This window comes from Eleutherodactylus coqui, chromosome 1, assembly GCF_035609145.1.
Source record: "Eleutherodactylus coqui strain aEleCoq1 chromosome 1, aEleCoq1.hap1, whole genome shotgun sequence".
NCBI classification, from domain to species: Eukaryota; Metazoa; Chordata; class Amphibia; order Anura; family Eleutherodactylidae; genus Eleutherodactylus; species Eleutherodactylus coqui.
The window spans coordinates 195,804,196-195,830,389 of NC_089837.1; the positions used below are offsets into that span (position 1 = coordinate 195,804,196).

General features: G+C 46.5%; 1 protein-coding gene across 1 annotated transcript; it reads right to left on the reverse strand.

The window, feature by feature from the left end:
* Nucleotides 1-575: 575 nt before the first annotated feature.
* AKIRIN2 (akirin 2) lies at nucleotides 576-13,289 on the reverse strand. The gene is made up of 5 exons (XM_066605226.1): nucleotides 12,830-13,289; nucleotides 5,751-5,891; nucleotides 4,532-4,675; nucleotides 3,177-3,248; nucleotides 576-2,294 (listed from the first exon to the last, which is right to left on the reverse strand). The coding sequence occupies exons 1-5, from the start codon at nucleotides 13,002-13,004 to the stop codon at nucleotides 2,284-2,286; spliced, it is 543 nt and encodes a 180-aa protein (XP_066461323.1). The 5' UTR covers nucleotides 13,005-13,289; the 3' UTR covers nucleotides 576-2,283.
* Nucleotides 13,290-26,194: the final 12,905 nt, after the last annotated feature.

Here is a 26,194-nt window from a genome sequence, read left to right on the forward strand (position 1 = left end):
GAGGAAATGGAGATGATTAAAAGCCATTATCTGTATGTAATTTATACAGGAAAAAAAAAAATCAGTTCGTTCAGTCATGCGGCCGTTTGAGCTATAATAGTTGTGTGTAAAAGGGCCTTAACCCCCATTGCTGATGAGGAGACAGTATTGGGTCTTTGTATGCAAAAGTTGTTGCTTTCAGATTTAGATCTCTTTTAGAACCGAAGGGAATGTCCTTACTGACGTTCTATCGAGTAGGCCGAGACGAGGAGTTCTAACCATGTGAAAGTTCCAGAACAAAACATGTTCCAACAGTGTACCAACGCCAAGGGAACTACTACGTTAACAAGGTTAGTCTAATGTATTGCAAAATGGCATTGAAAACCTGGAAGGGAAGTGGAGTCTACTTTATACAGATACATTCAACCAAAGTGCTGCTGTGAAAGTTTTGCAAACTGGGAGTTTGAACCCTATGGAACAAGCCAGCGATCTAGTAAGGAAACAGCCCTTTCTTTTGCAGAAAACTGGATTCCATCTGCGAAAGGTTCATTTATACCATTTTTGTTCACATTTGGAGACAGAACATACAAAACACATTTCTTTATACAAGCTTTACTAAAAGGTATAGACAAAAACAGTCAACATTCTCTAGCCTTTAATGTGTGGAAAGAGCGATTATTACCCCCTCCGTAGCCACCATTTACCCAGTGTACTACAAATTTCTCGTTTCCATGCCTCAAAAATGCCATATAAAAAAGGCTTCAAGTGCGGACAAGAACAGAATGCATTACCCAGAGTAAGAAACATCATAGCCACAATATTCAACACACGTCGAACAGAATGGCCCGAGGAGGTATAGTAGGTTTAGTGTTTATGGATACAGCAGGCTTCAAAACCCTTTGAGAATATGCAAAAAGGTCAGATTTCTTCAATTATCTCACAGTCTTAGATTTGACTAGTGGCCTAGACAAGCCATAGAATCTTGCCGTTTTTTGTTCCAACACCGATTTCAGACTTTTGGCCCCAATGAAAGTTTAATAACTGACTTTTCAGAATACAGATGCCATAAGTGATAAACCAGACAATGCAATTGTGTCCACTAAACAGTTTCTTGTGCTAATCAGGCGAATCATCGGCATTTTGCAGGTCCTTACAAATATTCAGCAGAGTCAAAAGGGGTCAAATAACATACGCTACTACAAGCTCTAACTTCTAAAGGAAAGGGTGATTTTAAAGGGGGTCCAGTGAAATACTATTGTTGGCCTATTGAGGGAATAGGTCATCAATATTCAATTGGCTGTGGTCCCAAGGGGCATTCCCCGGCCGATCAGGCAACTACCGTAAGCGCCGCTACTGTTTAGTGGACAGCACTGGTAATTGCAGATGCAGCTCCCATTAAATTTAATAGGATCACCAATTGTATTTCCTTGGAAAACCCCTTTAATTGGCCTTTTGCAGGTATTTAATAAGAATACTCGAGTGATTAGTCCAGCACCAACAGAATATTTTTATGATGTCCTAAGGTAAGTGAAAAATTGCACTGGTGTAAGACATTCCCATGCCACCGGGGCAACTACTGGAATACATCCCTCCACAGACAAGATTATAACCTTATAGGGAGGGGGTTATTAATATTCACTGTACATCCATTGTTACCTTTATAACATGCTGGAAAAATGGTTTCATACATTTTTATTTACCAACTAAATTCCAGTACTACAAGGCAGTTAAACAATGAAAGAGAAAAAAAATGCATTAAACATTTGTTAAAGACTGATAGAATAAATAAAAACTACAAAACAAGTACTCAAATCCGTTTTACCTCCTCCACAAAAGTTCTTTAAAATGCACATGCCCTATTTTCTTTTTCCAGAGTCAGATCCGATAAATGTCATTTAAAAAAAAAAAAAACAAGTCCCATTGTTTCTGCCACTGGTCTGACAGCGGACGCTGCGTTTGTAGTGAACTGTTAAAACCCCAAGATGACGGATTTATACAACAGGTACAGGGCACGTTCCTGAACACCAGCTTTAATCCATTTTAAAACATTAACAAAAAAGCCAGATTTCAATGATACAGCAATGAGGCCACTGGTATAGTAATACAGGTAGCGTAGATCCACATCCAGGTGGCACTGACATCAGGGAGCACTCGGAAACCAGTTGCTGCATAAGAGTGGTTGCCACTGACAGAAGCTTGAAGTAAGCTGTGTTCACAGGGGAGGGAGATATGGCCTTGCTGCAATTCATAATAGGACAACTTGCAGCAATACGGGGAGAGCAGCCAGGAAAGGCGAGAGACCATTCATGAGACGTCTGCGAACAAAGGAAGACTCCAGTTAATACATGGACATTGCTAGATCTAGAAACCCCAACAGAGCTGCGCAAGATTTCCTATCCGCAAATGTCTAGGAGTAGTTTGAACAGCAGAGTTCTAAGAAATGATGCGCGACAATTGGTAAGTTATAGGGCAACGCAGACAAGGAAAAAAAAACAGCATGAGATTTGTGCATTGCGAGATGTACGAATATGAAATACATTTTGAGTGGCATGATAAACATGAGCGATGCAGGAAGAAATTGTAGCAGGTTTTGATTTTTTTGGGGTTCCTTAGAATGCATCGCCAATTGATTTCAATGGGAGCTGTAATGCCTCGCATGCCTACGATGTACATGCAAGGCTTCCTATTGGGAAATACTTTCGATCCTTTACTGTGCGTAAAACTCGCAAAAGGGGGATTGGAACTTCACGACGACAGCAGACACGTCATCTGAAGCAAACTGATGGCACTGAAACTGCCCGTAGGCCAAACATTTCTTCAGCGAGTAAGTCATAATGTACGGACAGGGGATGTCCTCATTCTTGTGCACACTGTCTGGAACTACAATGCCATTCAGCTGTGGATCTGCCAATTCCCTGCCCTCTCTTCCATCAATGGCCACAGTACTTATCAACCCAATGTACAGTGCATCAGTAGTGTAAGACACTACATGCCGCTTTTGGATTGGCCAGTGCTGCTCATGTCATAAGCGCCAGCTATCTAGTATGGGTCTTATACTACCCATGTATTACCAATGTACAGTGTGCATCAGGTACCCAGAGAACTGCTGCAGTTAGCCAAAAAGGTCAATTTTATTTCATGCCCCCATAAATAAGGCAATCTTAGCAGTCCTAAAGTGATTTTCTTGATATACTCACAGCTAGCAGGCTGCTCTCCATATCGTCTCATAATTTGGTCATGCGTGAACTTCACAAAAGCATCATATTGTTCTAGAAGAATGTGAGAAAGTCATCACAAAGTTACTGAATGTGAGTAAAGCTTACTGTACTACTTGTGGCTCAGATAGATTTGGATCCCATTGTCTTACTCCACTTTGACCATACAAAGCAACACAGAAATGCTGCTAAACCTCTTCCTTAAAGGGAGCCTGTCAGCATGAACATGCAGTCCATTCTGCAAGGCGGTCCCATCAGTTATTCACTGTATGATTGTATACAGAAATAGCTGTCAATCACTGATCGGACCGCCCACTAGACCTATAACCTACTGCTTGCAGAATAGAGGGAGTTTTCATGCCGATAGACTCCCTTAAAGGGGTTGCTTAAAGTTTAAATCTTGTCCTATATCCACAGGGCAGGGAAAAAGTGTTGATTGGGGAGGGTCCGATTGTTGGGACCCTCATTGGTTATGAGAACAAAGTCCCATGTCCCCCTTGCCCATACAAATGGAGCGATACTTGAGCATTTGCACTGCCATTCCATTCATATATGGGACAGCCTGAGATATTTTAAAGGGGTTGTCTCAAGCTTAAAACTAAAAAGGAAAGTAGCCTCATCAGTGGCCAAAAAGGTCATTTTGATATAGTACAATTTCTTAGTTTTGCATGCACTACTCATGGGGAAATAAAAATCCATGTAGGGTCTCCCACATAATCCCCAGCTAAGCAATGCCCATTTTAACTACTACAACTTTCTACACAGATTCAGCTGGAATTGGGCAGATCCCTGTGAACACCCTGCGTGTGTGGGGAGGGTAAAGACCGACCATGTAAATAACCCCCAGAGGCCTTATAAGATGTTCTGGGAAACTAGATGGTAAAAGGGGGGGGGGGGGGGGTGGAAGGAGTTGGTTACAAAAATAAGGGAATTTTTTTTTAAATTTAGAATTAAATACACAACCCACCCACGATGTGAACCAAAACTGTTACCATATGCGCCCTGTAATGGAAAGCTATCCAAATTCTTTATTAAGACATCCGAAACATGATGAGGAACCCATTCCCATACTTTATTTTAGTGTAAAAATACACAAAAAAAAAAATTGCTTTTTTTTTAGCTCCAATAAAACTACAAGACAAAAATAAATTGTGTCACAGGGATAAAAAATAAAATAGGGCAGTAAAACCACCACATGGGTAAAATCCCTTAAAAGGGTCTGGTCCATTAGGACTGAAACACCCCGGAGCTCAAGGGGTTAAATCAAAAGGCAATAACATGCCCTGCCCTTACAGACACAGAGGGGCACAAGAGTTCTGTTCAGCGGCTAATCATACCTGCCAGTTTTGTGGTCAAAATTTCTTCATACTCTTCACGAACTTTATCTTCTCGTTCTTTTAAAAGACGTTCACATATCATTCCGACCTGCCTCAGAGTAAACAGTGGCTGTTCCTTCCTCAGTGGTGATGCTACTGATGTTCCTTCAAAGAAGAGAATTATTCTCAACACTAAATAGCAGAACATGTAAATTCTCAAGACATTGGATAAAGGTCCTTTTACACGCAAAGAGTTCTATTTGCATAAAGTGTTAATAGCTTTAATGACCATTAACACTTTAATCATCTTCCTTTGCATGTAAACTGACCTCCAGAAGGAGTTTGCTGAGCTCAGTGTGTTTAAACACATGCCCAGCTGTGCAAACAGCTGCCATCACATTCCATTGACTTCTTCCCGGGACATTGCATTGTTCCCCTCCCGGATAGTGTAAACATGCTGCGGGGAGAACATCCTGCAGTCTATTAAAAGATGAGCGAAATACATTAAAATGGAATGCAATTGCTCAGTTTGTCAGTGGCTGAACGATGGATTTTATGTGACATAAAATCCATCGTTCGAAATATGATTGCGTTTACACGTAATGATAACCACTCATTTTTGGCTATTTGGATGAATTTTGAGTGATAATCGCTGTGTGTAAAAGGGCCTTTACTTAACCAATTGTGGATGGATGAGCCCATCAGATATTATACCAGCTTCCAATCAAAACTTGTATTTTTAAGCACATTATGGCCAGCCTGTAGAACGGCTGCAGATGTGAACTTTCTGCTGTAAGTGGTTTACAGCTCTGCTCTTGCAGACCACCGCTGGGCAGGATATAGCAAGTTCAGAAGTCTTGTGACAATATGCAACCTTTTTTTTTTTTTTTTTTTTTTTTTTTTAAAGTGAATGAAAACTAAAACACAGAATTATAAGGTTAAGTCAAGACTTACGTTTCAGCACACCACAGTGCTCCCTGCTCTACAAAAGTTATATACAAGCCAATCACATGCAGCTTCCTTGTGCTAACAGAATGACACCTCCCCTGCAGAGACCCCTTCTAACAGACAGCCCTTGCATGGGGCTGCAGCCGCTGGCATTTACAGTCTCGGTAGTGACTAAATACTAAGGTAGCCAGCCGAAGGGTCTCCAAAACCAGAAGGTACTGCAAAGTCAATTCAAGTCGCACATCTACCAGTTAGTGATAACTAGAAGGCTCACGACCCCTTCATTACTCACCAGGTAAATTATGTCCAATAGGCAAAAAGTGATGTGGCTGGCCTTCACTGGAGCAGGGCTCTGTTTGCTGAAAGCTGCTTTCTAAATGCCTTCTCTTCTGCATGCGCTTATACTCTTGCTTTATGTTGTAAAGGATTTGCTCTGCAATAGAAGAAGAAACATAGGTGAAATGGTCAATCCTGAACACGTTACACCTACTAAGGGTTTAGCGGCTCACGTGTGCATCACATTCAAGCGTACAGCCATCTACACGAGACACCCATGGAAAGGGTCCACAGGACAGCTAAACCTGTGGGCCATATAACCTAAAAACCTTATGGACAATCAAGGAATAACTTGTTCGTCCAGCAGTTATCAATCCAGATAAGGAGAAGTGAACATACATCTGCTTTATAATAGCAGGAGGGATTAAAAGGGGTTCACTGGGAAAAGTCTATTGCTAGTCGTCGGGGACCTGCTGCTTGGGAACCCCAGAAATCAGCTGATTTCTAGGGTAAGTACCCCCAAAAAAGAGGGGGGGGGGTACTAACTTTAGTTCTATACACACACACACACACACACACGAAAGATTGGGTTTCCCCCCCCCCCCAGCCCTCCCTATGTTCTATGCACACATCCATTAGTCTCCATATGACAAGTCACCAGTTAGCTGGTCCGGTCCCCCAGCATCTTGCCTACCCCACTTCCCCTGAACCTATTAGTGTCACAGCTAATATTGATTTCATTATTCTGATGAAAGTTCTGTTCCGCTGCACAGACAGTGAACCGGATGATCAGCTGATCACTGGGGATCCGGAGTGGCGGGTCCCTGGTGATTAACCATCCTGAAGGCAGATCATCAATAGAACTTGCCTGGAAAACCCTTTTAAGAAGTATTCCAGACAATTGTCACCTCTTATCAGACAGCAACAGGTCCCATGTGCCCAGTCCTTGCTTCTGCACCATCGAATATCTTTGGAAGATCTGAGTATGTTTATTTTCCTGGCTTTTCAGACATTTGCACCCTTCCCAACACTGACTCAGTCCATAGGCTGTATAAATATTCACGTCTACCCGTGTGATCAGAGCTTCGTGTCTTAACAAGCATCAACTTCTCAAACTGAGCAGGAAGTTACTGAAGAACCGTCAGTAAGACTATTGTGCAAGGACAGATATGTTCTAACCATACCTTGGTGATAGGCATGTATCATCCGGGGAGTGGAGGTGAAGGAAACCCCATAGTGATGAGGTGCCCATGACCACAACTTGAGGAACATTTTTGCTTGAAAGCCTTCATTTTCACCAGGTGAAATTTAACAGTGGTCAATTGATTTAGCTAACCGACTACACAACGTCTGTCCAGGCAACCAAGTCACTCTATAGCCCTGTAACCTTACACTTGCACGACTGTAAATGGAGTCACAGCGTAAGTTGCAGCTTGCCGTGACCACAGGTCGCTAAGAAATCCATCAAGGTTGGATGGTTCCTGCTCACACAACTCCTGCCGCAGCCAAGAGTCACCTGAGCCTTACTGCCTGGAAAGAAGTCAGCCATATATGAAATTTGTTGAGTTTCAGTTCCTAATCCTCTTATATCCCTGGAGATAAGCTGCCAGAGCCGTCTTGCCGAGGCTTTCTCCACTCTGTTGAACCGGGTGTTCATGTGTTTGGGGAGTTGTGAGGAATATCCGGTATGGTCTTTGGATTATATACAGTTTCTCTTTAGAATGTGGATGACAGAGCACAGCTTGTCCCGGGCGGCATTGAGGGGTTTTGTGGTCTACACACTTTAGTTAGAAGTAGGCCGATTGTCTGCTCCACCGTTGTTTCACTGCCGCAGCCATACACATTTTAGTCATATTGGACACTAAAGCACCCCTCCACCTCCAATAACTATTGGCCGTACACTTGTGCAGTCAAGAGCTATATTTCAGTTTATACACTCCTACCCTACAGAGATACACTGGTTGGAAGTTAGACACGGTGATATGCAGATGTCACCGTGAACCACAGACAGGATCTTACTCCCCAGGGATACCAGGCCTTCAGAAAATGTCAGCCAGCTCATTGCCAGGCCAACTTCAATTGAAAAAGTGGACGTCTTCACAAGTCAGGTCCTTGAAGGTTGCAGCTTTCTGTAATCTAGGCCCATACTTATTGCTCAGTGAGAAAACAAAAGACAATCTTGTAGATACGAAACCTCTTAACGGCTAACATGTTAAACAGTGCAAGCTTTCAAGACTACTTAGATCTCTTCATCAGGTTTTAGAAACTTTATGATCAGGAGTGACTTGTCCACAGACACAAAAAGGAACTTATCCCTGCAATGTTAAAGGGGTTGTCCCGCGGCAGCAAGTGGGGTTAAGCACTTCTGTATGGCCATATTAATGCACTTTGTAATATACATCGTGCATTAAATATGAGCCATACAGAAGTTATACACTTACCCCCTCCGGTGTTGGCGTCCCCGTCTCCATGGCGACGACCGAAGCCTTCTTCTGCCGCGATTAGACGCGCTTGCGCAGTCTGCCCTCTTCTGTCCGGCTCCGGCGTGCTCGCTCCGCAGAGGTCTTCTGCTCATGCGCAGAAGATCTGTGCGGCGCAAGCAACACCGCAGCGGCCCCTTCAGCACAAGCGCGTCTAATCCAGGGAGAAGGCTTTGGTCGGCACCATGGAGACGAGGACGCCAATACCGGAGGGGGTAAGTGTATAACTTCTGTATGGCCAATATTTAATGCACGATGTATATTACAAAGTGCCATACAGAAGTGCTTAACCCCACTTGCTTTCGCGGGACAACCCCTTTAAGGGGTCAACCTGATGAAGAGACCCAAGTGGTCCTAAAAGCTTGCTATAAAATCATTTCTTTCTGCCCGCCATTAAAGGCATCATATCTACTAAATGTTGTCTATCTTACTGAGCATAACACTCAACAACAGACGAAGAGCGTTCAAGCAGCGTTATTGTACACGCCATGTGACTACGCTCTGGGGATCCATAGCTGGAAACAGCGCTATGAAGGAATCCCCTACTGGAAACAAACTGGGCCATTCACTTCTATTGGGAATCGTTCACCTCTTCGGTGTCCGTCTTACAAGGTTACTGATTATTTCTGCTATATTTGGAGTACAGAATCATGTAGTTGACTATGTTACTCTACACTCCAAATATAGCAGTAACAATCAGTAACCTTGTAAGATGGACACCGAAGAGGCCATTATTGGGTGCTTAATTACTCATACTCCTCATGTAAAGATTATTAGATTTTATACCTACCCATCTAGGACAACCCCTTACGCCCCTCTGGCCACGGGAGCATGGTACGGTGACAGACACTGATTCCAGCAGACTGCCGTTTTTATGGATCGAAGGAGTTTTGTGAAACTGACTTTCAAAGCACTGACTGCAAACTGAGGAAGGGCATTAGTATTCATTATATGTAGATACCCCCACCCTCCAGATGCTGATTGTCAGGTCTCTCCATACACACCACAATATAAGGCCCATTTAGACGAGACAAGTGTCGTGCAAACAATGCCCGACACATCCCCGCACTTACTCTCATGCTGCTGTACAGGAGCTAGTATCGCTGGCTCACAGCGGGGTGGCTGGAGACTTCTCTCCTCCCTCCCCCCCACCCCTATCTATCCATTGACATAACATAGCGGCTGTTCAGTACTGAACGGCTGCTATTTACACTGAGCAATCAGCTCATCGCACATCATTTATGCTGTATAAATGATAGACGATGAGCTTATCACTCAGTGTAAATAGCAGCCGTTCAGTACTGAACGGCCGCTATGTTATGTCAATGGGTAGGGGTGGGGGAGAGAGGAGAGAAATCCCCTCCAGCCGATCTGCTGTGAGCCAGCGATACTAGCTCCCGTGCATGTCTGCTGTGTGCACCTGCAGTAGTTTGGGAGAAACTTGCTGTTTATTAGTTGCAGCACATGCATAGAGGACTACTTACAGTATTCCTGGATATTCACGAGCTGCAGGCTAGCTACTCCCACCCTGCCAGTAATAGGCTGCCAATCACTGGCTGGAGGACAGGTGTGGCTATCCTGAAGTTCATGAATATCCAGGAATACTGTAAGTAGTCCTCTATGCATCTACTGCCAACGATAAAATGCAAGTTTCTCCAAAACTACTGCACAGATACATACAGCAGACATCACTAAGCAGTGCGCCTGTTACTACCTTATGGTGCCAGTCTCTTTGAGGGACCTGATGGTTTCCTTTTAATTGCAATGACTTATCCAGCGACAAGAATGTAGGAAGAGGAAAGTAACCAACATGACTGCTCTGCCATCTCCCTCCATATATGAGCAGTAATTACTATTCCGTGCAATGACACATTGTAATGTGGGTCAGTCAGCCTCTAATAGCCGGCTCTGGGTAGGTCAGGCCTATAAACACCGGGTAATACTGGTTCTCTTAGTGTGTAATAGTCAGCTACATCACACAATACCTGTAGCAAAATCATCATTGTAGACGGGTACAGGGTTACTCCATTACTGGTGGTCTCCTTCTGTACTCTATAGTCCGCAGTAGGGGATATGTAATATCTGACATACACCACATTAAAGGGTCCCAAGAGAGTTACCCCACTCCAGGTCCAGCTGACATCTGGTCACATGGTAAGCACCTCTCGTCACTGCTGGGGGCTGACTGCCTCATTCCAACAACTAAGCAAGCCTTGTCTGTCATGGCCGATTTATAGGAAGGCTGGCTTTGATAGTGAAATAAGCCAATCAGCCCCCGGCAACTATGTCGCCAACAGATGTTGAAGTGACACTGCTGGACCCAAACTAGATAGGTTCCCTTTATAGTGAACCTGTCATGTACTCTTGCAGTCCTCACCGAGAGCATGCTGATATCAGTAGTCTACCATTATGGGGTAAAGAGTAGTTTAAGAACTTACAGCTGGTTTCTGCAGCTCCCAGCCAGAGAGGAGTCCAGCTTACACATGAGGATTTAGGGGTCCTACCCACCCCGACGGCAGAGTTCTCAGTATGTAGAAGTCCGTGGGGGCAGGTGGACGGGCCTGATGAATAATCTGCACTTTCTTGCTGGGAGCTGCAGAAACAAGCTGTAAGCGACAGCGCTGGACTCAGCCGCCATCACTGATGACATCATGAAGTACGTGACGGGTTCCCTTAAAGGAAGGATTTACTAAAGGCAGACAGTCACACAGACCCCTTAATTACGGTGCCTCCGCAGCTGTCTGTGCGCCATAGAATCAGACTTCTGCCAGCTAAGACCAGACAAGTATGTGCAAAGTGGATGCCAATTTTTGGGCGCAAATTACAGTAATTCTGTTGTGCGGCAGCAGGCCCCGCCCCTTCTGTAAACCCCACCCACTCTTATCACCACTTAGAGGGTGAAATGTTGCTGCCCTGCTGGTAAAGGGCCGGTACAAGAAGCATGTAATAGCTGGCCATGGTATAAAACAGACAGGAAGTCGCCGCAGTGTCCCTGCCCAAACTCCTGGGTGCCACAATGCCAGTGACACACTGGTTTCTGATTGGCCGCAGCAGTCCATGACGGATGCCATTGTCTGTAGGGTACACACTGCCTTGTTTTATACCACGGTCAGCTGTTAAGTGGTTTTTTGAATGACAACCCCTTTAAATATGGCCACAAAGACAAGGCCTTTACCCAGCGATATATTAGGACAGGTGAAGCATATGTAATTCTCCAAGGCCTCGTGTCCACCGGCATAATTGAATTGTGGAATCCATGCGTCACCCACATGTGCGATCTGCAGTTCAATCAGCCCATAGGCAATCAGTAATTAAATAAAGGGTCAATAGGGCTTTAATGTTAAAAGCGCATGAAAATCACAATACATCTCTAACATTGAAGCCCTATTGACTTTCGCGGGAAGAAAAAAAAAATGCAGCAAATTAGCGCGAGAAAAACCCAAGTGTGCAGGAGCCCTTAAGCAGCCCCTTTCCAAGGGTCCTTATAGACGGGACGACTGCCAGGTGCTGAAGTGCCCAACTGCCATCCCAGCGGCATCAATGCCATCATACAGGAGTGATAATCTGTCAACGAATGGACACTTTCTACACTGGTCACACAACCCAACGTGGCACAAGAGGGATTGGTAGTTGGGGGCACTTAGGGGGTCCTTACTGACTGACCAAGGGTCTAAATTCAGATTCTCCAACCTGTGGCTCCAAAACTACAGCTTTCAGCATTCCTGCCCACCACTAGCCTGCTGGGAGTTGTAGTTTGCCCCCCCCCCCCCCCGATCTAGAGGACCAGGAAACCAGACCACAAGTGTAATAGCCCCCCAAGATATGGAAGGTCCAGCTGGTGTCACTGGTACGAGGTGTTTCCCTGGGAGCACCCCCTAACAGCTCTGGTGTGCCCACTGCCACCTGATCTCTACCACCAAGTATATAGTGCCCGGTAACCCCCTCAGAGGCACTGATCACAGCAAGGAACCAGTAGGCTGCACAGCAGTGTTGTCATAGGGACATCTATACAAAGGGCCTATAGAGGGAGGGGGCTCTGATCACATCATCATCACTGCTAATTACTGGGGAACAAAAGCCATTCTATCCCAGCAGCTTCTAGAGCCCCCCCCCCCCCTCCCCTAAATATCACTAACAGACCCCCCATCTCTGTAAGAAGGTCTATGACTGTACAGGCCTTATACAGAGCCCCTCCCCTATATACCAGTTCTGTGACTATATACCACTTCTACCCCCAGTATACAGGGACCCCTTCTCTATATACCCCAGTATACAAAGCCCCTCCCCCATATACCAGTTCTGTGACTATATATCCCCCTTCTACCCCCCAGTATATGGGACCCCTTCCCTATATAGCAGTGATGAGACAACATACCCCCAAGTATACAAAGCCCCCTTCTCTATATACCCCTCAGTATACAGAGACCCCTTCTCTATATACCCCCCAGTGTGCAGCCCCCTCCCCCATGTAGCAGTGATGTGACTATAAACCCCTACCAGCATACAAAGCCCCCTTCTCTATATTCCCCAGCATGTAGCCCCCTCCCCCATGCAGCAGTTCCGTGACCCTACCCCCACCTCCCAGTGACCCCCGGTACACCGCTCCCCCTCCTACCTGCGGTGAGCCGGGACGACACCTCCCCGAAGGGTGAGGGCTCCATACGGAGGTACTTCTGCGGGGAGGGGCCGGCGGGGGACAGCGGGGCGCATCGCCTCCTCTTCGGGGAAGCCGCCGGGCTGAGCAGCGGGTCAAAGTCGATAGTCCTTTTAAGGGTGGCTCCGCAGGCCATGTCCGGCCACAGACGTCGGTGCGCGCCGCTCCCGGAGCCCCGGCCTCTCGCTGCCTCCTCGGCCCCCGACCGTCCGCTCTCACCGCTGCTTCGGCCTTCAGCTCGGGTGGAGGCTGCCGGAAGGACTGGGCTTGGCGCAGGGGGCTGTGTGCCGGGGCGGAGAGGGATGGCGGGGGATGGCGCAGCACTCACACCGGCGCTACCAGCTCGGCTCCTTCCCTCGGCTCGCAATATGGCGTTAATAACAACGCCACTGATTCATTCTCGCACCGTCAGCCACTGGGGCCGCGCACAGCCTTCTGGGAAAGGTGGTTCACACAGAGGCGCTATCTATTCTACACAGCGGGGAGGAACTACAATTCCCGGGATGCAACGCTCCGAAGAAGTCGCTTCCGTGTTTGAATTTAAATCCCAGTAGTTGCTGTAAAGCTTGTAGTGTGATCGTTGCGGCCCGAGGAAGCCGGGCCATCCCCTAGTTCAGGGCCCAGGCATGGCATGCCGGGGAGTACAGTGGGCTCATAGGAGGCTCGATGCAAAACTTGCTTTTCTCATTCATTCACTTTCTTCTTCGCAATGTCTTCTTGGTTTTACTGGTCCGTTAATGAGCAGAATTAATGATAAGAAATGACATCGCCGTGTGCCCTAAGGAGGATACAGCTGAAAATAGGATAAAGAAATTGTACGAAGCGGGCACTCAGGTGTGGGATTTAAAGGGTTAAATAAAGTTTGGGCCACAGATCTAACATTCCCAATACACCAAATAAAGTTGAAATCAGCCTGGCCCAAAATATTTCTGGGTATGAAAACTGACATCAAAGTGGGGAGACCAACACTTTTTACTGGTTAGAATAAGGCCGCTTTCACACAGCCAAGAAAATCGTGTGAGATATACAAATCTCGTACGAATATGAATCCCATTATTTTGAATGGAGTTATATACAATGAGCAATATTATTTTTTCATTGCAGTGCAGGAAAAAAATGGTGGCATGCTGTGTCTTTGCATATTCCTCAGAACACATCACCCATTGTTTTCAATGGGGCCAAAAACATTGCACAGCATGTGATGTGCACATGAGTGCAGTGCCAGAGTTCCCATTGGGAAACACTTGCCGATCCTCTGATATGGCTAATAGCCGCATCGGAGGATCAGAGCCTCACCAAAGTGATGGGAGGCATTTTTGCCATAAAAATGCCGTGCATCTGCCGGTACATTGCACATGCATGAGCGCGATGTCAGGCCAAGTTTTGTGGCCCGATATCGCGCTCGGTCATGTGTAGGAAGCCTAAGGGCTCATGGCCACGAGCGTCGCAGGACACACCCGCGGATTTATGCCGTGGGAGTACCGCGACATAAACAACAAAGTGCCTGCTGGTGATCGCCGATTTCCGTGGTCTCCTTTAATGCTATATAAATGGAGACCTCCCGCGGCATACATCCGCAGCAAATAGAACATGCCGCGATTTATTTCCCCCTGCGGAAATCTGCGGTAGAAATCCGCAGAAAGTTATTAGGTTCAATAGAACCTAATAGCTGCTGAATTCACACGCGGATTTCCGCCATGGGAAACACGGTAGAATCTGTTCGCGGGCATGCACCCGGACTGGTGTTTTTGATGGGTTAAGTGAGTTCGGAGTAAAGAAAAAAGGAAGATCCAGTATGATGTGTAGATTAAACGTCTATCCTTTATTCAATAGTCATAAAAGCTTCATGGTATACAGCTACAGTCTGTGCGTTTCAGGCTACATGCCCCTATTCATGACCACATATGGCATACAGCAGAAAAAGGTATATGTGTCCAACATTGGGCATGCCTCATCGTCACGTACAGTGAAGAAGCATATATCAGAAACATCACTACTATACATCTCCCTATGGCAAGAAGAGATTATTGAGATATTAGTTTAGGAATGTAGAATCTGCCACAAAATCTCCTACTAGCTCCTCATCGGCCTTCCCCGCACTAGACTCGCTCCACTCCAATCCATACTAAATGCAACAGCTAGGCTCATTTTTCTATCCAGTCGTTATTCAGACACTTCTGCATTATGCCAGTCGCTGCATTGGCTGCCCATCCACTGCAGGACTAAATTTAAACTCTACCTCACTCACAAAGCTCTGCATGGTGCTGCGCCACCATACATCGCCTCCCTACTGTTAGTACACCACCCAGCCCGCTCACTCCGATCAACTAAACACCCCTGTAATACGAACCCCTCATGCTCGCCTACAGGACTTCACCAGAGCAGCACCCATCCTCCGGAACGCTCTACCCCAAGGCATCCGGGCAATTCCCGATGCACGAAATTTCAGATGTGCCTTAAAAACGTACCTCTTCAGGGAAGCATAACAAATCCCCTGACCTAGTCCCCCGCACCTGCCTATGGCGCCGCACCCCGTTTGCCTTCTAATAACTGATTTCCACATGAAATTCCCTATTGCCTGTGTTTCCCTATGCCTTGCTTCTCTCCTCCCACCCCTTGCACCTCCTGTACCACCCCAACCCATTTGTGTCAAACCGATTGTACCTCACATTGTAATTATTGTATTGTTTGCATTTATCCCATGCTTGAGAGCGCTGCGGAATAAGTTGGCGCTATACAAATAAAGATTATTATTATTACGCTATTTTATCTCCCAGTTTGGTACATACAGAAATAAGGAAAAAGGGAAAAGATTTGGCGCCAATGGAGGAACCAAATAATCCCAGGAATAGCAGTCACCTGGGGTGTGTAGGAGAAATGGTTGTCCCCCCCTCTCGCACCTATGGGCCATGTTCATCCATATTGTTAGTATGCAATGAGCTAAATTGGCATCTGCCTCATTGTTTTTTTTTGCCTTTTTCTGGATCAACAAGGGGGGTTGAGGGATGGAAACAGGCTGAACTAGATGGACATTGTCTCCCTTCAGCCTAACATACTATGTTACTATGCAAGGATCCTGTTTCACCACCTACTGTATCCAAAGATGGAGAGCACTGGTTCCGGATGGCCCGTTAGTCCAATATAAACCCGGAGGAATTAGCTGTACTGGGCAGAAACCAGAAGCAAAGTATTGGAACAGAGCTTCAGGGAATATCATAAATCACATGTGCAAATGAACAACTAACGATAAGCAAACAAATTATTGTTCATCGTTTGCTCGTTGTCTGTCTTTACACTGGACGATATCTTTTAACCCTTTCCAATCCAATTTGTATTCTGGTTTTCCTAGATGGCTTACTCTTTTTCTGCCATTATACAATGGCGCTATATGCTGGCTAAAGCCAGTACTGCATGAGGTGACACATTGGATAGGCTCCGACAGCAGAGAGGCTGGCAATATACAGTAAGAGAACCCCGACGGACGTCTTCCAACATCGAAGCTGCACAGCCTTAAATCATAATGTCTTCAGACGTCAGACAGTGGATTGGAAAGGGTTAAAAGTGAACGATCCAGCAATTTAATTATTTTATTTAAAGAAAATCATTCCATCTAAAGATGTTATATGCCCGTTCAGAATGCTGTTATGGAATCTTGCCCACGGCTGTATGCATAAAACGTTGTGGGTCTCCCACAGCGTTTTACACATTACAGCCCATATGCTCTGCCGGCAGAGATTACGTATGGGCTGTGTATGGCACCGCACATACCCGCGAATCACACATCACAAACGCGCAGAGTTTTTTTCTTCTAAATCCCTCGCTCTGTTCAGAGCGGGGATGCATATGGAAAGGCTGCCCATACGTAATGTATTGCTGCCCATACAAGAGCTGCTTATGATATGTAGAGAAATAGAGCATCCTGCGATATATTTCTCTTGTGTGTCAATACGTAGTGCCCCCATACAGGTGTGCATGGAAGAATGAAAGTCCATTGTATTTTGCGTGCGTGCAACACACGCGTCATACGCAGTGAAAACACGGTATTCTTGTATCTTGCCACCACCAGGCTGATGGGTGAGATGGCCTGAGGTGAAGGGAACGCCCAGACCTTTTTATTAGCAGCCACATACACCCTCTCACTGCTGTGCTAGCTGCTGATTGGCTGCTTTTATACACACCTTCAGGGAGCTGCAGAGAGCAGCAGCTGAGTAAAGAGGCTTCACAGAGGGAGGATTGGAAAGGCTTCCCAGAGGGAGGGAGCTCCCTCTGTGTCGCTGGGTTGTCATGCCAACAGGACGCCAGATACAGGCGTCCTGCCCTGCCAGCGTTTAAATCAATAGTGTACCAAAAAAAAATTCTTGCATTTTGAGCATCGAAATCCCTCATAGGTCTTCCCACGCATAGCATAGGTTCTCTTGGCTGCCGTAACTAGGCCTGCACATCCCATTGTTCCGAGAAGGCATTTTTCTGGCTGTTCATGATCTTAATAATGTTGTTCAGCCAGTTGCTCGGCAGAAAGCAGTAGGCCAGCTTTCTGCCCACGGAGAGAGCGTGATACGCTCACAGTTGGTGGAGTCCACCATGGCCATGGGCATGGGGTCTAAGGGCTCCTGCCCACAGACGGAGCGGGATACGCCTGCGGTTTACTGCTGCGGGAATCCCGCAGAGATAACCAAAAAGTCCCTGATAGCGATTGCGGAAAAATGCGCATTTTTCTGCAGTGTCCGGGAGGTCTTCTTTAATACTATATTAATGGAGACCTCACACGGCGGAAAAACGCGCTAAAATACAGCATGCTGCAAATTCTTTTGATGTGGCGTAGATCCGCGGCAACATCATGCCGCTGCAGAAATCTCAGCCTAAAGGGGACCAGCGGCGATATCACATATGTGGGGTTTAGCTGAAATGTTTAATGTGCTTCATGAAAATAGGGGAAAGAAGAGCAAAAGAGGGTTTAAAAAAAAAAAAAAAGTGTTTTTATTGTACACTACTGATTTAGTAACTGGCAAAGCAGGACTTGTATCTGGCGCCATGACAACCCAGCGACACAGAGGGAGCTCCTTTCCTCTGTGAGGCCTTTCCAATGCTCCCTCTGTGAAGCCTCTCCATGGAGCTGCTGCTCTCTGCAGCTCCCTGAAGGTGGCTGAAGGTGTGTATAAAAGCAGCCAATCAGCAGCTAGCACAGAGCTCTGCGCACAGCAGTGAGGGTGTAGATGTGGCTGCCAATAAGAAGCTCTGGGCTTTCCCTTCACCTCAGCCCATCAGCCTAGTGGTGACAAGATATACCAAAAGAATACCGAAAACACGGTCGTGACATGAACCTTTATTCCAGGACAAATCACCCAAGGGGTAACACCTGAGAATCTCTGATTCTTATGAAATTTTACACATTTTTTCAACACTAGAATGTATATTAAAATATCAATTTTCAGATCCATCTGGTCATGACATGAGGTCAAGAAATCCAATTTTTCAAAGGTCACTGAGAACCATAGTTTTTGATCATTCATATCTCGGTAACTATAGGGCGTAGGAAGATGTGCAAGATGTCATTCTCTTCGTAATAATATATAGATTTAGACCATATTTTTCTGAACACTGTAATTCCAATACAAGGTAAAGTAAAACTGATTTTTTTTTTTAACTGAGCCACTCCACAAAGAAAACTGAAAAAATGTATATATACAAGAGGGTGCTGATAAGTCTTTGGCTTTGCGTTCTTTTTTTTGTTTCTATGGTAACGAATGTTACATGTGCCTTATGTGTCTAATATACGTTTTCAAATTTTTGTGTTGGTAGCTTATGACAACAGTGATCTAGGCACGCGGGAAAACAAAATGGCGGAGTCTAAGGCGATATTCACAGCAAATGAGAGCAGAGTTGAGATAAAATTCTTGTTTCTGCAAGGAAAGTCCGTGAAGGATTTTCATGGTGATATGTCGCAGACATTGGGGGATCAATGCCCTTCATATTCTGCAGTTAAGAACTGGGTTGTCAAATTTAAAATGGGCCACTTCAGCACCAATGATAAGGAACGTCCTGGACGACAGAGAGAGGTTGTTGTTCCGGAGATCGTCGATGCTGTGTACAACCTCATACTGGAGAATCGGCCAATTTCAGCTAAAGGAATAGCAGACATCATGGGGATTTCTGGTGAACGTGTTTGTGTCATTATCCATGAACATTTGAACATGAAGACGCTATCTGCAAAGTGGGCCCCCAAATGTTTGACAACAGATCAGAAAAGCATGCGAGTGAAAACTTCCCGGTCCATTTGTCAGCATTTCCGAACTGATAAGAACTTCCTGGATCGACTGGTCACTATTAGAGATGAGCGAGTATACTCGCTAAAGGCAATTGCTCGAGCGAGCATTGCCTTTATTGAGTACCTGCCCGCTCGAGATGAAAGGTTTGGGTGCTGGCGGTAGGCAGCGAGCTGCGGGAGATAGCGGAGCGGATCGGAGGGGAGATCTCTCTCTCCCCCCCCGCTCCCTCCTGCTGACAGCCACTACTCACCGCTCCCCCGCGCCGGCACCCGAACCTTTCATCTCGAGCGGCAGGTACTCAATAAAGGCAATGCTCGCTCGAGCAATTGCCTTTACCGAGTATACTCGCTCATCTCTAGTCACTATGGATGAGACCTGGATTTATTTGTATGACCCTGAAACCAAGGAGCAGTCAAAAGAGTTGAGGCACAGAGGTTCTCCTCACCCAGAGAAGTTTAGGGTGCAAAAATCAGCCACTAAGGTGATGGCGTCTGTGTTCTGGGATAAGGAGGGTGTGCTACTAGTGTACTACCTTCAAAATGGTTCCACCATCAAAGCAAGGTATTACATTGCACTTTTGGACCAATTGAAGGCAGCTCTGAAGGCCAAAAGGCGCGGCAAGCTGTCCAAAGGAATCTTGTTCCTGCAAGGAAACGTGTCCGCTCACACTGCACAAGCGACCACGGCAAAACTGGTGGAGCTAGGCTTCCAGCTGGTTGACCACCCACCTTATTCACCAGATCTAGCTCCCTCCGACTATCATCTGTTTCCAAACCTGAAGAAACACCTCAAGGGTACCAAATTTCACACCATTTCTGATACCATGGCTGCTACGGATGACTGGTTTGAGGCACAACCAAAATCCTTCTTTTTGCAAGGCTTACAGAACTTGGAATACCGATGTAAGACGTGTGTTGACATCAGTGGAGAGTATGTGGAATAAATGTAAAGTTTCATCTTCCTATCTTGTTTCTTTCTGGGTAAAGCCAAAGAGTTATCAGCAGACCCTCGTATATATATATATATATATATATATATATATATATATATATATATGCCCCATACACTGACATTTCTAACCACAACATTTCAGGAAGGCGTTCTTTGTAGCTTTTGAGAAAAAGAATTCTTGACCTCTTACTGACAATGAAATAACGAACCATTAATAATACGGATAGGTGATGGTGCTGTGGACTATCTATCTATCTATCTATCTGTCTGTCTGTCTGTCTGTCTGTCTGTCTATCTATCTATCTATCTATCTATCTATCTATCTATCTATCTATCTATCTATCTATCTATCTATCTATCTATCTATCTATCTATCTACAGGATACCTTTGTTGTTCCACAGTGTGTAAGGTTCTGCTTCTTTTGCTGTTTTTCCCCAGAGTATCAGTAACCAAGAACAAAAGTGTTAACAAGCATACAGTGTGGTCTGCAACACAGCAATAACCCCTTCCCGCTCCAGAACGTGAATTTACGTCCTGGAGCGTCGTAGTATGTATGAAGAGAGGTCGCGAGGCAACCTTTTTTCATACAGCGCGGGCATCAGCTGTTTATTACAGCTGACACCCGCGAGCAATAGCTGCAATCGGCCATGCGACCGATTGCTGCTATTAATCCTTTAAATGCCGCTGTCAATCCTGACAGCGGCATTTAAATCCCCCGAATGATGTTCGGGGGTCCCGTACGGCCCCCTCTGCGCTAAGATCAGGGGAGGCATATATTTATATTCCACAACACTTCTGCTTGATTCAACCCAAACAACCAATCACTGTGAATTAGCCAACCCAAACAACCAATTACTGTGAATCAGCCAACCCAAATAACCAATCAGGTTGTGAATCGAGCAGAAGTGTTGTGGAATATAGATATATGCTCGGGGGAGCCATACAGTGTCATGGCAGCTGGAGGCCTTCTGAAAGGCCACAGGGCTGCCTTAGGAGAATGCCTATCAAGTCATCCCCGTGGGGCGGCTTGATAGACTGCCTGTCAAATCGCAGTATGACGTAATGCTATAGCATTACGTCATACTGCAGGAGCGATCAAAGCATCGCATGTTGAAGTCCCCCAGGGGGGCTTAAACGAAAAGTGAAAGTGAAATCAATAAAGTTTTATTAATTGTATAAAAAAAAAGTAAACAAATTTATATCACCCTCCTTTTGCCATATCTATAATTAAAAAATCTAAATCCTAAAAGAAAAATACATATTTGGTATCGCCGCATCCGTAAAAATCCGATCTATCAAAGTAGTGCATTACTTACCCTGTATGGTGAACGTTGTCCACAGAAAAAAATAAAGAACGCCACAAATGCACTTTTTCAGTCACCCTGTCTCCCAGAAAAAACGCCATCAAAAGCGATCAAAAAGTCATATGTATTCCAAATTGATACGAACGTAAACTACAGGACATCCCGGAAAAAATGAGCCCCTGCACAACTATGTCAATGAAAAAATAAAAAAGTTATTGCACTCAGAAGATGGCGGCAGAAAATAACTTAAAAAAATTAAATGTCTTTGAAAAAAAAAGAGTAGTACAGTAATAAAAAAAAACCCGATGTATGTTTGGTATCGTAGTAATCGTATTGACCCATAGAATAAAGTTTTCATGTCATTTGTGTTTCAATTTGTGTGCAGTAGAAACAAAACGCACTGAAAGATGGTGTAATGTCGGGTTTTTTTTTTCATTTTAAATTTTTTTAAAGTTTTTCAGTACATTATATGGTACAGTAAATAGCACCATTGAAAAATACAACTCGTAGTAATCCGATCAGATAGCAACCGGTGAGGTCAACTTGGGGGCCTCCACCTGGACACCTCCGCTGCTCCCCCCCCTTCTTTCCTCCCCCACTCCATCCTCCCCACTATCCCTTGTCTGTCTATTTAACAAATCACACCAAAAACAAGTTCGTTGGCTTTCACCGAGATTTAATTGTTCTCACAGCAAGTTACATGTGTGGAACCTCACGACATCACTGTTGTCTCTTTTTGTAACAATTTACTTGTATTGTTAAAATTTAATAAAATATATTGAAAAGAAAAATACAACTCGTCCTGTAAAAAACAAGCCCTCATACAGCAACGTCGATGGATAAATAAAGGAGTTACGATTTTTTCAAAAGGGGGAGGAAAAACCGAATATAAAAGGGGGGGGGGGGGGGGAGCCACGTAATTAAGGGGTTAAAAAGAAGAATGAAGAAAGTCAGTGCCAGAAAAAATCTGTATTAAGGGTGAATACTAGAGATGAGCGAACGTACTCGTCCGAGCTTGATATTCGTGCGAATATTAGGGTGTTCGGGATGCTCGTTACTCGTAACGAGTACCACGCGGTGTTCCGGTTACTTTCAGTTTCCTCTCTGAGACGTTAGCGCACTTTTCTGGCCAATTGAAAGACAGGGAAGGCATTACAACTTCCCCCTGTGACGTTCAAGCCCTATACCACCCCCCTGCTGTGAGTGGCTGGGGCGATCAGATGTCACCCGAGTATATAAATCGGCCCCTCCCGCGGCTCACCACACATGCCTTGTGACTTAGCTGAGGGAAAGTACTATCGTGCTGGTGCTGCTGTAGGGAGAGCGTTAGGAGTCAGTGTAGGCTTCAAGAACCCCAACGGCCCTTCTCAGGGCCACATCTACTAGTGTGCAGTACTGTGTTAGCACAGTATTATTTTTTTTTTTGTCCAAAATTGGATCTGCAGAGCATTGCGCCCTGCAATAGGGACAGAAGTGGGGGTTAGGCAGGGAGAGTGTTAGGAGTTAGTGTAGGCTTCAAGAACCCCAACGGTCCTTTCTAGGGCCACATCTATCCGTGTGCAGTACTGTCCAGGCTGCTGTTAGCAGTGTTGCATATTTTTTTTTTTCTCAAAACCGGCTGTGCAGACCATTGCACCCGGCATTAATACTACAGGGATAGAATTGTGTAGGCAGGGCCAGAAGACATTTATTATTCATTGAATACACGCAGTGGGGTCTTCCCTTTGCTAAAAAGGAAAAAAATTATATTTGGCCAGCCTGTGTCAGTCCTAAGGTCTCCGTGTACGTGTGTGCTGCGTGTACAACGTACAAAAATCAGACGCAACCAGCTACGCTTTACTGCAGCCTAGCGCCATTGTCTTTCCTGACTGGCAAATACCTGCTCTGCTAGAGTTAATAACTCTGCTACACTATAGTTGTGTGACACTTTTTGAGGGCCACACCACAGATATTAAACTTCTTGTTCATTGAATATACGCAGTGGGGTCTTCCCTAAGCTAAAAAGGAAAAGAAATTATATTTGGCCTGCCTGTGTCAGTCCTAAGGTCTGCGTGTACGTGTGTGCTGCGTGTACAACGTACAAAAATCAGACGCAACCAGCTATGCTTTACTGCAGCCTAGCGCCATTGTCTTTCCTGACTGGCAAATACCTGCTCTGCTAGAGTTAATAACTCTGCTACACTATAGTTGTGTGACACTTTTTGAGGGCCACACCACAGATATTAAACTTCTTGTTCATTGAATATACGCAGTGGGGTCTTCCCTAAGCTAAAAAGGAAGAGAAATTATATTTGGCCTGCCTGTGTCAGTCCTAAGGTCTGCGTGTACGTGTGTGCTGCGTGTACAACGTACAAAAATCAGACGCAACCAGCTACGCTTTACTGCAGCCTAGCGCCATTGTCTTTCCTGACTGGCAAATACCTGCTCTGCTAGAGTTAATAACTCTGCTACACTATAGTTGTGTGACAATTTTTGAGGGCCACACCACAGATATTAAACTTCTTGTTCATTGAATATACGCAGTGGGGTCTTCCCTTTGCAAAAAAGCGAAAACATTATATTTGGCCTGCAGGCTTGCGCCAATTTATTTCCTGCCTGGGAAATCAAATCACTGGTAATACAGCATGCTGAGGGGTAGGGGTAAGCCTAGAGGACGTGGACGTGGACGTGGCCGAGGACGCGGAGGGCCAAGTGAGGGTGTGGGCACAGGCCGAGCTCCTGATCCATGTGTGTCGCAGCCGACTGCTGCGCGATTAGGAGAGAGGCACGTTTCTGGCGTCCCCACATTCATCGCCCAATTAATGGGTCCACGCGGGAGACCTTTATTAGAAAATGAGCAGTGTGAGCAGGTCCTGTCCTGGATGGCAGAAAGTGCTTCGAGCAAGCTATCATCCACCCACAGTTCTGCGCCGTCCAGTGCTGCAAATCCGAATCCTCTGTCTGCTGCTCCTCCTTCCTCCCAGCCTCCTCACTCCACTACAATGACACCTGCTCAGGAGCGGGAACACTCCCAGGAACTGTTCTCGGGCCCCTGCTTAGATTGGGCAGCAGCGGGTCCTCTCCCACCAGAGGAGTTTATCGTCACTGATGCCCAACCATTCGAAAGTTCCCGGGGTCCGGGGGAAGAGGCTGGGGACTTCCGCCAACTGTCTCAAGAACTTTCTGTGGGTGAGGAGGACGATGACGATGAGACACAGTTGTCTTGCAGTGAGGTAGTAGTAAGGGCAGTAAGTCCAAGGGAGCAGCGCACAGAGGATTTGGAGGAAGAGCAGCAGGACGATGAGGTGAATGACCCCACCTGGTGTGCAACGCCTACTCAGGACAGGTCTTCAGAGGGGGAGGCAAGGGCATCAGCAGGGCAGGTTGCAAGAGGCAGTGCGGTGGCCAGGGGTAGAGGCAGGGCCAGACCGAATAATCCACCAAGTGTTTCCCAAAGCACACCCTCGCGCCATGCCACCCTGCAGAGGCCGAGGTGCTAAAGGTCTGGCAGTTTTTCACAGAGACGCCTGACGACCGACGAACAGTGGTGTGCAACCTTTGTCGCGCCAAGATCAGCCGGGGAGCCACCACCAACAGCCTGACCACCACCAGCATGCGCAGACATATGATGGCCAAGCACCCCACAAGGTGGGACGAAGGCCGTTCACCGCCTCCGGTTTGCACCGCTGCCTCTCCCCCTGTGCCTCAACCTGCCACTGAGATCCAACCTCCCTCTCAGGACACAGGCACAACCGTCTCATGGCCTGCACCCACAGCCTCACCTCCGCTGTCCTCGGCCCCATCCGCATGTCTCGTACCGCACAGTCCAGCCGTCGCTAGCGCAAGTGTTGGAGCGCAAGCGCAAGTACGCCACCACGCACCCGCACGCTCAATCGTTAACCGTCCACATAGCCAAATTTATCAGCCTTGAGATGCTGCCGTATAGGGTTGTGGAAACGGAGTCCTTCAAAGCTATGATGGCGGCGGCGGCCCCGCGCTACTCAGTTCGCAGTCGCCACTACTTTTCCCGATGTGCCGTCCCAGCCCTGCACGACCACGTCTCCCGCAACATTGTACGCGCCCTCACCAATGCGGTTAGTGGCAAGGTCCACTTAACTATGGACACGTGGACAAGCACAGGCGGGCAGGGCCACTACATCTCCCTGACGGCACATTGGGTGAATTTAGTGGAGGCTGGGACAGAGTCAGAGCCTGGGACCGCTCACGTCCTACCCACCCCCAGAATTGCGGGCCCCAGCTCGGTGGTGGTATCTGCGGCGGTGTATGCTTCTTCCACTAAAGCACCCTCCTCCTCCTCCTCCTCCTCAACCTCTGTCTCGCAATCTAGATGTGTCAGCAGCAGCAGGACGTCGCCAGCAGTCGGTGTCGCGTGGCAGCACAGCGGTGGGCAAGCGTCAGCAGGCCGTGCTGAAACTACTCAGCTTAGGAGATAGGAGGCACACGGCCCACGAACTGGTGCAGGGTCTGACAGAGCAGACGGACCGTTGGCTTGCGCCGCTGAGCCTCCAACCGGGCATGGTCGTGTGTGACAACGGGCGTAACCTGGTGGCGGCTCTGCAGCTCGGCAGCCTCATGCACGTGCCATGCCTGGCCCACGTCTTTAATTTGGTGGTTCAGCGCTTTCTGAAAAGCTACCCATGCTTGTCAGACCTGCTCGTAAAGGTGCGCCGGCTCTGCGCACATTTCCGCAAGTCCCACACGGACGCTGCCACCCTGCGCACCCTGCAACATCGCTTTAATCTGCCAGTGCACCGACTGCTGTGCGACGTGCCCACACGGTGGAACTCTACGCTCCACATGTTGG

Bases quoted from the DNA above. Each gene is read 5' to 3' on its own strand.
- AKIRIN2 (XM_066605226.1), bottom strand. From the start codon at position 13,004: ATGGCCTGCGGAGCCACCCTTAAAAGGACTATCGACTTTGACCCGCTG. The intron at 5,892-12,829 runs GTAGGAGGGGGA...CTTCTATTGCAG, and splicing joins GTCGTCCCGGCTCACCGCAG to AGCAAATCCTTTACAACATA. The intron at 3,249-4,531 runs GTATGATTAGCC...ACATTCTTCTAG, and splicing joins TTTGACCACAAAACTGGCAG to AACAATATGATGCTTTTGTG.